Source organism: Pyrgilauda ruficollis, unplaced genomic scaffold (genome assembly GCF_017590135.1).
Source record: "Pyrgilauda ruficollis isolate IOZ18807 unplaced genomic scaffold, ASM1759013v1 scaffold25, whole genome shotgun sequence".
Lineage (NCBI taxonomy): Eukaryota > Metazoa > Chordata > Aves > Passeriformes > Passeridae > Pyrgilauda > Pyrgilauda ruficollis.
In genome coordinates this window covers 5,836,435-5,850,282 of record NW_024523822.1, presented here as the reverse complement: position 1 = coordinate 5,850,282, position 13,848 = coordinate 5,836,435, and the positions used below count along the sequence as shown (strand labels likewise).

Here is a 13,848-nt window from a genome sequence, read left to right as displayed (position 1 = left end):
GGGACAGCTATTGACTACAGAAATAATACCTTTACGTGTACATTTTTATCTCTCTCTATGTATAGATAGACACATGTGTGTGTACATACACATATGTATAGGTCAGAGTCATGTGGGTCTCTCTGTCAGAGCCATGTGGGTGTGCCTAAGTTTCTACCTGCCAGGTAGGGGGAAGTAAGGGATTCTCACATCCAAGAAGGAAAGGGCTGTGGATGCCATATTGCTCTCTGTCTGAGAAAGAGAGCTCTGCATGACACAGTTAGACTCAGAGAGCATTTTTTGTGTAATCACCCTCTTTTATACGTTGTTGTTAGTATGTATTGTTGCTGTTACTTTTCATTCTCTTATCTCATTGTTGTTTCCAGTAAATTGTTATCTCAACCTATAATTCTGACTTCTCTCTCTCTCTCTCCCCCCACCCCTCACTAGTGTGTGGGTAAGAGACTGGAAGGCAGGGATTGGTTGCATGAAGTTTAACTTCCAGCTGAATTTAAATCATAACCCTCACAGACAATTGCAACAACAATTTACTGGGTGAAAAAGAGAATAGACTCAAAATCCAAGTTGACTTGTTTTAGCAAGAAAGTTCTAATTGTGGCTGTATTATCCACATAAGAAATATGGAGATTTTACCAAAAATTAATGTTATCATGTGTTTTACCAACACAAGAAAAACCTCAAAGACTCTTACTGATTTATTTTTCATAGTATTTTATTTAAGATATAAAGTAAATATTGAACATAAGTAGTCACTTTCTATCAGAGTTTGAACAGGTGCTAGGTGCAAGGCAGACTTTAAGACTGATTTTTGCTGCAGCTATGAAATAGTTGTGCCAAAGCAAACTACAGCTTCTTTTGACCTCATTAGCTTTAGTTGTTTGTTGAGGCTGCGCAATGCAAAATGCAAATAATGGCTGCTGACCAGAAGCCAATGTTTAGAAAAGATGAAGAGTGCTGTCATATGAAAAGGACTGAAAAAAGCTTGCCTTTTCCTTGAAGTTAGACTCATGGGTATTTTTGTTTAGAAAAATATTCAGGAAAACAAGGGAATAAATGTCAGTGAAATTCAATCTCTCTGCAATCACTGAAGAGCCAAGAGGAGCAGTTTTATACTGCTGCTATCACATGATAGCCGTGTTAGAGTCTGGTGTCCACATGATGACCAAATGCCCGAGCCACCTCAATGCCTGCCTGCCACCACGCAGGATCTGTGGCAAACCGGTAGGAACTTCAGTTGCATCTTTGTGATGGACTATGAGTGGGAGTTGCCTGAACCTGTGTGCTTCAAAAACGGTGACCAGAGCAATTAAATGACACCAAATGTTTGCCTGTGTTTACATACAATTTGATAATGAACATCAAAGCAAGAACGTTTCTACTGCTGGCATGTGGAGGGTAGCTCAGACTTGTGATTGGGCAATATTTTCTCTTTATGGACTATTGAACAACCATAACAAGTCCTGCAGAAAAACGCCTTGCTGACACTCAGTCTTGGATTTTGTCTTTTGATCAAGGGATGAGCAAAATTGCTGACAAAAAAAAAGGTTTTCACAAATTCTAGATATAACAAAAATCTTAGCCATTTCTAAACAACTCCATCCAGGTCCCTTCAGCCTTTCCACCCTTAAAATTACTGACTTAATTAATATGCACCTACTTACTAGAAGTTAGCATTCTTTCTAGAATGTAATTTTAATCAAGTTATCCCTTGAGATTTGGTGTTTTCTTTTAGTTAACACCTAAGGATTTTACCCAAAAAAAAAAAAAAAAAAAAAAAAAAAAAAGGTTCCCAGACAAAGTATATATGAAATTGGTGTGCTTGTCTTCAACACATGAACTCAGTAAACCCTTACCCTGGCACAAGAAAAATGTATTTTTCTTTCACCTCAAAATGTTCCAGTTGTCTGCAATTCTGCACTTCCACAGCCACACATCCCAATGTCTTGGCACCAGCAGGGAAGGGAAAGGTGGAGAAAGCTTACTTAACAAGAGCAGGTAAAAAGCTCATTAAATGTTATTGCATCTACTTTACTTTATTTCTGCTGGGGTCTTGGCTAGCTCCCTTTACCCATTGCATGGACAATACACCACCAGAGAGAAAATCACAGTGAGCATAAACCACAAACCAGCATCTTCAGTTCAGCACACCTGCATGTCCAGAGGCTCTGCACAGATCCTCTCCCAGACAATAAGCATAAAGCATAAAATGTAAAACCACAAAATACAGCAAATATTTGATGTGAGGGCTCCTAGAGGTAGCCTTCCACTTCTTCAAGGTCAGCTTCTGATGAAACAAGCATGAAACATGGGCATCAAGAGACCAGGCCTTGTTCCCTGTGATCCCATCTACTCCTGACTAACAGCAGTCCTTCTAATTTACTGTTGTCAAAAACAGTAATTTGGCTGTTTTCATCTGTGCAAGAACTTGACCCATTTTATGCAGCTCCTCTATGGAAGTGGATGGATAAGTATCAATTCAAAATACCTTTTTATGGATAAAATGAGATGTATATAATGTGCTGCTAGAAATATGTTTATAACCTAACACCATGACCATGTTGCATAACCAAACACTTTTTATCAGTGTATATCTGTCTGTCTGATGATGCTCCTGTGAGTCTTACTGGGAAACATCTTGTTCTTATTAGCCAATTTTCAGCCTTTCTGATTAATAGGCATTCAAATTAAATAGACTTAAAAGTACATTTGTGATCATTTTCTACTACTTTTAGGTTACATCTCAAAATTAATCAAGGATCTTCTTACCGTAGAAAACTATGAGTAAAAGTAATCAGTGGAAATGCCATAGTAGGTTCACTGAAAAAGTGAGTAAAAACATATTTGTTATTCTAAAAAAACTTGAAGTATCAGTAAGATCAACAATAATTACAATCCAGCCGGGTGGTTATTTCATTTTTTCATCCTACAAGAAGTGTACAATTTTAGTGTGTCACTTCATTTCTGAGGAATTAATATTCTTATGAGCATTACATAATTGTACATCTATCTATCTATCTATCTATCTATCTATCTATCTATCTATCTATCTGCTATCTTTTGTTACTAACTTATTGCCTGATGAATTCAGTGCAGACAGAAAGGTTTTGTCTCTTCTGTCTGCTGTCAAACCAGAGCTTTCTTACAGGATTTTGGCCAAATTGGTAAAGGTCTTCCTCAAAAATGTAAATGTCTCTGAAGTCATCCCAGGGTTGAGCCCATAGCATCCCAGAAAGAGCTTCAGCACCATTCCTGCTAGAAAAATATCAGTGCTGCAGACATGAAGGACCTCAGATATTCAATGACCACTTTTGCAGTCTCCTAGCAGCCATACAACTACATGTTGTGCTGGCAACAACAACCACTCTCCTTCCAATACATCTCTGCTTGCCAAAAGCACAACAGTATGTGCAGGGTTTCAACTCCCCTAGGAAATCCACTGAGGTGATTGTGTGCTGTCAGCTTAACCATCATACAGGCCTGTCACAGCTGGACTGCTGTTAATGTGCACAGACCCATGCAAGGATACTGGAAAAGATGAATGCTGAAAAAACAACAACTTCACAGGGAGAAAAAACAATAACTTCACACCCTGGATGGAGCAGTGTGTCACTTGTGCATGGCAGAAATATAAAAATACCAGGTACTGTTTCATGAGTGTTATTAGTGGCTCAGCTTTCAAACTAGTGGGTGAAATGAAAGCTTTCTCAGTGAGACTCACAGGAGCATCGTCAGACAGACAGATATACACTGATAAAAAGCGTTTGGTATGCAACATGGTCATGGTGTTAGGCTATAAACATATTTCTAGCAGCACACTATATATATCTCCTTTAATCTGCTACTCTTTACATTTCTCTTTACATAAGTTAGTACCACTAATGTTAAAAGTAGCATGTTTTATTCTAAAACTTTGTATCGCTATTCTGTCAGACATGCTTTCTGCTATCTCTGCTCTAATTAAAGTAAATATGCGTACCTGATGCAAAATGAAGTTCACAGTAAATCTGTACAAATAAAACGGCAATTTTAAGCACCATTTAATCATCATAATGAGTACAAATATACACACACAGTTGCACACATGAACGATACAAGTGCACTTTGTAAACATTGTGGGTGTGAAATTCCACGATAGAGCATCGTGATTAACCACCTGGGACGATCATTCTGCTTTCATACTGGCCAACTCCAGCCGCTGTCCTGTCAGCTACACTTGTCTGCTCAGCTGACTTAAAGCCTCTGGATAAAACCGGGCAGATCTTCGTTTAATTTCTACTTTCATTAGCAAGCTGCTGATGGCAAGCTGCCGGGCCAGCAGCCACGGCGGCACGGCGTTCGAAGCCTGCGGCGCAGGACCCTCGATGAGGCACGGTGCCTCTGCCGCGCCCTCCCGTCGCTTCTCCGGCAGCAGGGGGGAAAGGCAGAATACCCCTTTTCCAAGAGAAAACGGGGAGCGTGCCGACGGGTGTGCGCTGCCAGCCTCAGGCTGCAGAGGCCCCGGGACACGGGTGCGCGGAGCGGCGGGGGGCTCAGCGCGGCACCCATCGGAAGCGGTGCCCGCCGGCGGCGGTGCGGAGAGTGAAGGCGTTTCCCTGCGGGAAGGCCAGGGTGCGGATGGCTCCCGCCTCCCCCAGCGCAGCCCGCAGGCTGCCGCTCCCCTCCAGCTCGCTGCCGACCGGGCGCGGGGCGGCGCGGCCGGTGCGCAGCCCGCGGAAGGTGCCGTGCAGCCGCGGGCCCGGCCGTGGGCGCTTGGCTGTGGGGCTGCCTCCGGGGCTGTGTCCCGGGCTGCCCCGGGGACTGCCCCCCAGGCTTCGCAGGGCGGCGCGACACTTCTCCGACACGGCACGCAGCATGGCGTCCACGCCCTCCGCATCCTCCAGGCCGGTCCCGGCCGGGGCAGCGGCGGTGGCGGCGGCAGCAGCGGAGGGCGGAGGAGGTAAAGGATGAAGAGGAGGAAGAGGAGGAAGGTCTGTCCCGTCGGCGCTTTGCCGGAGCATCAGCGTCTGCCGGCGAGAGGGAGCGCGAGTTCCGCGATCTGCACCGCAGAGCCCCGTCCTGTTTCGCACCACACTGTGCTCCACTGCTCCATCCCACACCGCACGGCCCCCTCCCACACCTCCCTGTGCTGCCCCGAACCGTACCACGCTGAGCCCCACCCCCCACGGCCCTGCTCCACCCCATACTGCTTTACCCCACACCGTACCAATCCCATGTTGCCCTGCCCCACACCGTCCACCCCATACCACCCTGTCCTGCACGACACAACTCCCAGAGTCCCACACTGCACAATCCCATTCCATATCTCCCACCATCCTGTCCCATCCTGTGCTGCCTTACCCTGCACCCTATTTCCCCCTGCACCCGACATCACACTGTCCCTCAGGGACAAGCTGGGCAGTGGGGCAGACAGGCCCGATGGTGAGCAGCACTCACGTCAAGAACAGCGGCCAGCTGCCTGGCCTGACTTGCCAGCTCCTTCAGCTGCACGTTGTTCTCCCGCAGTGTCAGCAGCTCTTCCTGCCTCTGTGTGAGGGTCTCCTGCAACTACAAAGGACGAATGTGGAAAGGGGTGGTTGAGACAGCCACATCATCCAGGAGCCAGGGGATGCTGCAGGCCATGGCCCTGTAGTTGCCTCAACAGGATGCAACAGAACACAGCGTAGACTGGGGAGGGCTTTGGGGTTTCCTACCTGGCTGTTTTCTTCCAGGGCATCTCCCAATGCTTTCTGGTGCTGGTCTGCCAGGTCCCTCCAGCACGGCTCAGGGGAAGACAGGTTCTGTGGGGGAACCTGCACCAGCGCACTGCTCTGCAGCTGCGGGGTGCAGGGGCTAAAAACCACCTCCTCACCAAGTGAGAAATCATAGTCAGTACAGTCCAGTGGTGGCGGCATTAAGGTGGATACATCTGGAAGGAATAGCCACTAGTGTTAAGTGGAGGCATTAATGTCTGCTCCCCCCAGCCCCAGCACACCATTCTGGTTTTAAATATCCCTCTGGATATCCCCTCTGGACTTGTCCTTCTGAAATGCTTTTACTCTACTGTGACAGCTGTGGACCCTGAATCTGTTTGGATTTAATTTGTCTCCTGTGGGAGAAAGCTCAGTGACAGCTCAGATCTCTAGGGGAGTGAGCAGGAACTACCCCACAGACGGTCCCATGGTGGGACAAACATGAAGTGAGTGGGCATCCAAAATTCCAAAAGCAAAGCAAAAAAAAAGAGGAGACTGAATGCAGCATGACTGCAGATGTGCACACGCAGGTATATTTGGCTCAGGTAAGGAAAAATATCTACTTGCCAGATATAAAATCACCGACAGTGTGCCTGAATTCCTGGAAATCAAACTCCGGCCCATCCTGGAAGCAGGGACCCTGGCAGGGGTGAAGGAAATGATCCAGTGAGCAGGGCCCAGGGCTCAGACCTGCCCACTCCACTGCCCATACTGTTTTGACAGTGTCCGCTGCCTGTGCTCAGTTCCTTATCACAGTTCCAGCACATCCAGGCACCATCCCCTTGCCACTTGCATCTGACACATGGGACAAGATCCTGTCCTCTGCTGTGCCCATTTCACAGGTGGGAAACTTGAGGCTAGGGAAGTTGCCAGCGTCCATCTTCTTGAGAGAGCTACCCCTTCAGGTGCCAAGTGCAGCCTAGGCTGTTCTGAACAGTAGGTTTACCTGCTGCAGGGTCACAGGGCCAGTTAGGGTGGTGGGAAGGATGGGGGCAGAGGCGGCCAAATCCTGCCAGTTGATGGTGCTGAGCACTGGGGACAATCAGAGACAAAGGTGAGTAGCATGGGCAGGGGTGGACATAGCAAAAGGAGAACAGCAAAATGAGAAGCACGGCTGGGGAACATCTTTGATGTGCATGGCCAGGTAATGCAAGGCTGGGAAACAGGGTGCAGAGGCACCAGGAATGATACAGTGGGGTTCATGGAGAGGGGTCATGGCCAGGGGAACACGGTGGAGGGTAAGGCGTGGGGTGTCACGGCTGGGGAGCACAGTAGGGGACACCAGAGGGGCGCAGAAGGAGGAACAGGGGAGGGTACACGCCTGGGGGGGTTAAGGCTGTTCGCTGCAGGCTGACTCACCCAGGGCGGGCGCGGCGGCGGCCGGCGAGGCAGCGCTGCGGCGGCCATGGCGGGGGCTGCCCGCCCGCCTCCGCTCCTCCGGGGCGCCGAAACCGCCCGCCGCCGCCCCGGGCCGGGCCGCCGGCTCCCGCGCCCGCGGAACCCTTCCGCGCGCCTGCGGAGCCTGGGCGGGCAGAGGGGCTGCCCCAGAGGGAATTGCGAGGATAGGCGCTGCAGGGCCCGCCACCACGGCCGCCCGTCCCCCGCAGCAGCTCGGTGCCGCGCTCACCCCCGCGGGTCTCTGCCGCTCGGTGCGGGCTTCAGCTTGGGGGCTGGGCTGATTTTTATGGTTTGTGTTAGATCTCTCTAAGGGATAGGGTCCGTCTGCGTTGAAAGCCACGGGGGACAGGGGGGGCCCTGTGGGGAGAGTGTTATGTAGGAGAAAAAAACCAGTCCATGGCATCTTGAATATACTGATCCGCGCATCGGGAGAGCCCGGGCACCCTAGCACAGGCAGAGAGTCCCACTCGCTGACACGGCATGTGCAGCTGAAATCACCGACGGGGTTGGCGGAGATTGAGCTGCCCTTTATTCCACCGTGGCGGTCTTGTAGGTATTTTTTGTAACAGCAGCGTGGACAAGGTTTCGTTCTGCCTCATCACCTGACGGCAGGCAGGACTCGGAGCGCCGCCCGGCGTCCGGGTCCCCCCTGCGCTGAAAGCAGGAGCAGGTGTCTATGAGGTCTTTTAACACTACTTTCGTGCACAGATACAAATGAAGAAAATGAAATATTTTACAACGCTATGACTGTTTTCTGCCTTTGAATGTGCCAACCTGCTCAGGAGCATGCATCTGGATTAGAGACCTGCCAGAAAACTAAACAAACAAACAAACCCAGCTGTTGTTATTATCCCACACTCTGTTTTCCTACATTTATGTCAGTGTATCTATTTTTTCCTCGAGCCATGACCAAGCCAGCGGGAGGCAGTTTGAAACGGGGGAAATAAAACCCCATAGACTGGCTATAGAGCAGGTGTTTTTTTATTCCAGTACTGGAGGTGAGGGGGATTTCTTCACCTAACTCACCCACCCTTGTCAAGTGCTGCGGTTTATTTATGCAGTAAGTACTGCTTAATATTGCTATGTCATTATAACATCATCATATATGCACCTGAACTGATTTATATAATATTATCTCATTGATATAAATTGTTCTACTGTACTATGCTTGTGCTTCCCCAGTTTAGGTGGTCTGGGAGGTCTTCTTCAATGAAGGCTTAAGGTGTTCCTCACATCTGAACTTTTCAACTTTATCTTTGGAGCATGCACAATTATGGTGTTTCTTGGTCTTTCTGGATCTAACCAGTCTAAATTCTTAATTTTGTGGCTAATTTGCTTTACATTTGCTAATTACTAATTAGTACATCCTGCTGCTTCCCAATATAGCTATACCTGTCTATTTTTGAAACTACTTGCCTATTTTTGAAACTATTCACCTGGCGTGTTTCTGTTTATTTAAGCATTAAGCAACTAGTTAACCATATACTGGCTATTACATTGTATAGAAAGTTATGATTCGGGTTATATTGGTATCTTATATATCTTATAACTCAAGATGTATATCTTATAACTCAAGATCTTGTAACTCTGACTCAAGTTATATAGGCATCACAGGGAATGACACTATTGGGCATGTTTATTTTGTGGGGGATTGAGTTAACTGACAGGGTGAATTCGTTATGTGCCAATGTGTTTCCTCTCCCAGCTGCATCTGCATACCACCAGGCAATAAACATATAGAGATAACAAGCAAAAAAGAGTTTACTCAACATTCGGTTGGTCCTTACAATGCTATCTTCATGGACCACCCTCCAATTAAATAACACAGTATGTGAGATTCAGTAAATTATTTACATGCTGGACTTAAAAAAAATACAGCAAAGGGACAGTGCAGATGACATGACACATAAAATCGTTTGCAAAACGCCATCTAATTTTTAAGCTCCAATGACACTAAGGCTCAATGGATCAGACTGCACCGACTCTGTGGAGCACAAACGCCGAACCAGTGCCCCCTCCACGACCACCCTCTGTCAGCGGTCATCCCCAAGCCAGGGGCACTTCTGGGCCACCTCCGAGGGCAGGAGGAGAGACAGGGACCGCCCGTTCAGAGACACCAGGAGCTGAAGCTGGTCCATGCAGTCCCGTAGGAGCTCTTCCGGATAGCCGCTGATTCGCAGGTCCAGGGGGCTGCGGTGGCGCAGGAGCCGGTCCGCAAGCCCCAGGCTGCTGGCGGCCAGCAGAGAGGGCGCGTATTTGGTGAAGGCATAGTCAGCCAGGCTGAGCTCCGCGACGCCCGCCGCCAAGCTCCGGGCGTCCGCCGCCTCCCCCGCGTCGGCCCCCCGAGTCTCCAGCCGCACCTGGCTGAAGTGCTCCAGGAAGAAGCTGACGGTGGGCGCCGCCAGGTCGAAGTCCAGGCGATGCAGGACGATGCACTCCAGGTTGCGGAGCTGCTGGCGGGTGAAGGCATCGCAACAGAGGGCGAGGAGCTCTTTCACGCTAGGAGGGTGCACCTCCACCTGCGGGTGGGCACAGGAGTGAGGACGCTGCCGCCGGGAAGCAGTGCAGGGGAGCTGGCGCGGAGCCCGGCCTGTCTGTGTCTCCCTCAGGCTGGCCTCAGCGGGCCGATACCCCGGTGGCAGGGCACCCGGGGCCCGCGGCCGCCCCTACCTGTTTGCAGGCGATGAGCAGCGCTGTTACCCCCAGGAGCTGGAAGCAGTCGGCGGCCACTGGGGTAGTGGCGAGAAAGCGGTCGAGGATGTTAACGGCCAGGCAGAGTGCCTCCAAGGAGAGCCCGAAATGCCGGCGCACGGGGATGAGCCAGCTGACCAGCTTGCAGCGCGCCTCTGCCGTCACCTACGGCACCGGCAGTGGGGATCAGGCGGGGCCGACTCGGGGTCTCCCGCCCACTCCCCGCCGCCGGCCCCGCTACCCCCACCTGCGGCTGCCGGGCGAGCGGCTCCCGCGGCTGGAAGCGGCTCTCCAGCCCCTTGCGGGAGCGGTACCAGCTCTCCCCGTAGTCGCGGAAAGCCTGCAGCTCCTGCGCGTTGTCCCCCGCCGCCGCCGCCGTCCTCGTCCCCAGGCACCGCCGCCTTGCCGGGCGCCGCGGACAGCCCCCAGGGGAGCCGCCGGGCCCCCGACGCTCCGGAGTGCCGCCGCACCGCCCGCTCGCCGCCGTCACCATGGGGCGGGCGGCCGTGTCAGGTCCGCTCCGGTGGCGGCACTGGCTATTTGAGCGGAGTGGTGGCCGCCACAGCTCTCACCGCCCGCCTCCCGAGCACCCCGCCCCGCCCGTCCCGTCGTCGGGGCACTTAGGGGACCACCGTCTCCAAAACAAAATCCGAGCCACCGAAACGTCTGTCTCTTCTCTGCCGTTTGCCCTCGGGCAAAAAGGCTGTGGTGGAGTCGCCGTGTGACCTCCCGACCACGGCCTCCTCGCTCTCGCGCGGCACAGAGAGCAAACCAGACAGCAGTGCCGTAAACCCACGAATGTGGCCAGCTGAAGCTGCTGCGTGGATTTTGCCATTACCAACGCAGGCGTCTCTCCAGCTCCTAGCAGTTCAGCTCAGAACGTCGTAAGCTTTAACAGTTACCGATCACTGCCCGTAAGTAACACTTCCAGTGCAGGTCACCAGAAACAGCACGGGACAACAAGGGAAAGAACCAGGAATGCTGGAGCTCACGATACAATCTGGGTTTCAGTTACACTTTCATCCATAGACTATTTATGTGATGAGGCACTATATTAAACAGCTGAATAGAGGGAACTTAAAACAGTCCTGCACTCCAACCACCCATTTATAGTGTCCTATATATGTGGAAAGACCTGCAGAAAGAAAACCTCTTCTGGGTTAAGCACTGGGAAAGATGGCAGTAGGAAACAAGAGCTTCAAGAAGCCAACGATACAGAAGCAAAACAGGGGAGAAGGTGGGAATCCCACAGCGTGAATGGCAGGAGCAGGAACTCCTCTCCAAGGTAAAAAAAAACAAACCCACATTGAAGACCACAGTTGAGATAATGGTGACAAAATCCAGAGACAAGGAATGGTCTTGTGTCTGACAAATGCTTTGAGAAAAGCAACACAGAAGTGTTAACAGAAGTCTTTATTAAATAAATAGCAAAAGAGAAAGTTCATCCACCCAAAAGAGTACAGGCACAAAAGTATACTGCAGAAGCAGAAAGCCAGTGTAGCATCTGGGTTGGTTTTTGGTTTTTTTTTTGGTGTTTTATTTTTTTTGTTTGTTTGTTTGTTTGGGGTTTTTTTTGTTCTTTTTTGGGTTTTGGGGTTTTTTTGAAGTTTTTTTTAAAGATAACTGTGTTTGTCTGTACACCACAGTGTGACCTCCTTAATTTGTTTTACAGAAAACTTGTTAACACAGAAGATCGTGCAATTGCCCAGTTATTACACTATATCCCCTTAATTTATTTCAGTTATTTATTTAGAAGATTACAAAGAACAGCATGCTAGAGAAACACAAAGAATAACTCTGAATTTCAACATTACCACCTATAAATGGAAAAAAAACCTCTTATTCATCACAGTTGAATAAGGGAGAGCTCAAACACAATTCACACTTTCCCTAGGATTTAACCATTTAAGACCAACACCTCATTTGCAAAATTCAAACCCAAAAGAAAGAGCAGCTTGCTAATAACTGAATTATTGAGATATTTTTCTACTTTGTGTTTCCAAAGAATACAAATAAAACATCTCAACCAAAACAAACGCTAGGAAATTTGTTTAGGGTACAGATTTAGTTTATATCTTCAATGAACATAATTTGCAAGTTTTGATTTCAGTGTGGGAATACTGAAGGCAAAGTTGAGCTCTTAAGGTCTAAGATCAAAACTTCCTGTTCAAATGCTTCCTTGCCTAAACGGTGCTGTAAAAAACCCCCAAAAGTCACTTCCTGTCTCCTCTGAAATCAGGACTACCACTACATTATCATAAAGCATAAAAGAATAACAGATATGATCCCTGTTCCTTCAGAGCTGTTAGCAAACAGCTTTCCTCTTCCAGCATTGGTGTAAGCTAACGTGCACAAGCTGGACAGCAATAACAGCTCCACTGTGATAATCTAAATGGATAGGCTCCATATATTTTGCATTTTTATGAATTCAGTTTCCTGAGTGCCCTTTCTGTACATGGTTAACTTCTACTGTATAAAATCTTTATTTTTCAGATTAAACAAAAGTTCTCATCTACACTGTGCTTCTGTCTGTGAAGACAGTTCCTATTTGACTGCAACTGTTTAATGGCAAATCCTCCCCACCAATATATTCCTTATTTTTGAAAGCTAAGTTGGCAATCTAAAATTGCACTTCATAATTAGAAACAGTGTGGATGGGTAGAATGTGAGACCATCTGATTCATTAAGTTAAGGATTATTCAGTATTGAAGAAACAAGAAACAAAGGATCACATAGATATCCAGTCATTGTGAGCAAGTAGGGTAGGAGAGAACTGCCACTGGAAGCTCCCACTAGGAGCTTCTCTGGTATTTCCTTGAAGAGGGTCAATGTGAATTTTGATCAATAAGAGGACAAAAAACACATGATCATCTCCTGAAGGGTGCCTGGAGAACTATGCAAAACTTGACATACAAAAAAGGGAGAGCAAAATATAGTACAGTTGCAGGAGTCACACGAATCAGGGTAAACAGGGAGGAACAACTGTGAGAAGAGGCACATCCTCTTCTTTGGGAGGAGCTGCTGGTCCACATCTTGCTGAACAGCAGTCCATACCATCATTTTAGAGAGGCTTATAGAGCATCCTCTCAATGTAAATCATACAGTAAAATTAAGACTACTCTAAGATGTCTTGGTTTAATACTGTAAATTAACAGTTAAAAAAAAAATCAGCACTTAGGAAACCCATATGAGAAACATTTGCCTTCCATTTGCATATATGGAATTCTACTCAACTGAGATTCAGGACTGAATCTTCAATCATCAGTACACACTGTACTGACGGTATGATTAGCACATCAAGTTAAAAAAAAAGAAATGGCTGTGAACAATTCGTATTTTGAAAAAGCTGCTTGGAGTTATCATTCTTAGAGTCACGACAAATGGCACCAAATATAGTGTAAAGGCTAAACATATCCAATGTTCATCTTCAAAATGATAAAAAGAAAGTCTGATCCTATGCAAAATCATGCAGTCTATCCCCATCATGGCTGGTATCAACCATACTAAGAATTTAAATTAATTTCCAATTAACGGAGTGCGTATTTCCCCTTCAATGAAGCTCTGATCTGTTGCTGATTTCTGATTTCAGTTACCATCTTCTGTTTTTATCAGCTCTTTGATGATGTATAAGACCTTGTCATCTAGAAAAAAACAAAACCACAGCGTATGAAAAAGAGCAAGCTTAAAAACTGATTCTCAAAATGCCAAAAATCATAAGAGAAGTCTAGCTGTCAGCAACTGAAAATTTTAATGTTTTAGGCTATGCTAGAATCTAAAGCAGAACAAGTGATTACCACTTAGCAAGCAAAAGGACAAACAGTATGTACACAGAACATCATCATAAAATTATTCTATGAACTGCTGATGGCCATTTCAGTATTCCACAAAAGAGACTGGGAAAGTTGTGTTGTTAACTCCAGACACATCAGCATACAGGAACTCCCCTTTCTTCCCCACCTACAATACGCTCCTGAATATCCAGTGTCCAAATTTTAAATGGTGCTCTGCTATCCCTTACTCTTGGGAACCA

The 13,848-nt window shown here is 47.8% G+C and overlaps 2 protein-coding genes across 2 annotated transcripts in view; both read right to left on the bottom strand.

Annotated features, from left to right (window-relative positions):
- Positions 1-9,160: 9,160 nt before the first annotated feature.
- On the bottom strand, positions 9,161-10,311 carry CCNO (cyclin O). Its single transcript, XM_041470933.1, has 3 exons — positions 10,066-10,311; positions 9,798-9,983; positions 9,161-9,646 (listed from the first exon to the last, which is right to left on the bottom strand). Exons 1-3 carry the CDS (start codon positions 10,309-10,311, stop codon positions 9,161-9,163), a joined length of 918 nt encoding a protein of 305 aa, XP_041326867.1.
- A 905-nt stretch (positions 10,312-11,216) lies between these two features.
- The window catches only part of DHX29 (DExH-box helicase 29), a 28,636-nt gene continuing 26,004 nt past the window's right edge, over positions 11,217-13,848 (bottom strand). The window contains 1 exon segment of the mRNA XM_041470750.1: positions 11,217-13,459. Within this exon segment, the coding sequence (XP_041326684.1) occupies positions 13,404-13,459 (56 nt within the window). The 3' untranslated portion in view covers positions 11,217-13,403.

Excerpts from the sequence above, each read along its gene's own strand:
- CCNO (XM_041470933.1), bottom strand. The coding sequence starts at position 10,311 with ATGGTGACGGCGGCGAGCGGGCGGTGCGGCGGCACTCCGGAGCGTCGG. Across the intron at positions 9,984-10,065 it reads CGCTCGCCCGGCAGCCGCAG|GTGACGGCAGAGGCGCGCTG; the intron begins GTGGGGGTAGCG and ends CCGGTGCCGTAG. Across the intron at positions 9,647-9,797 it reads TGCTCATCGCCTGCAAACAG|GTGGAGGTGCACCCTCCTAG; the intron begins GTAGGGGCGGCC and ends GCCCACCCGCAG.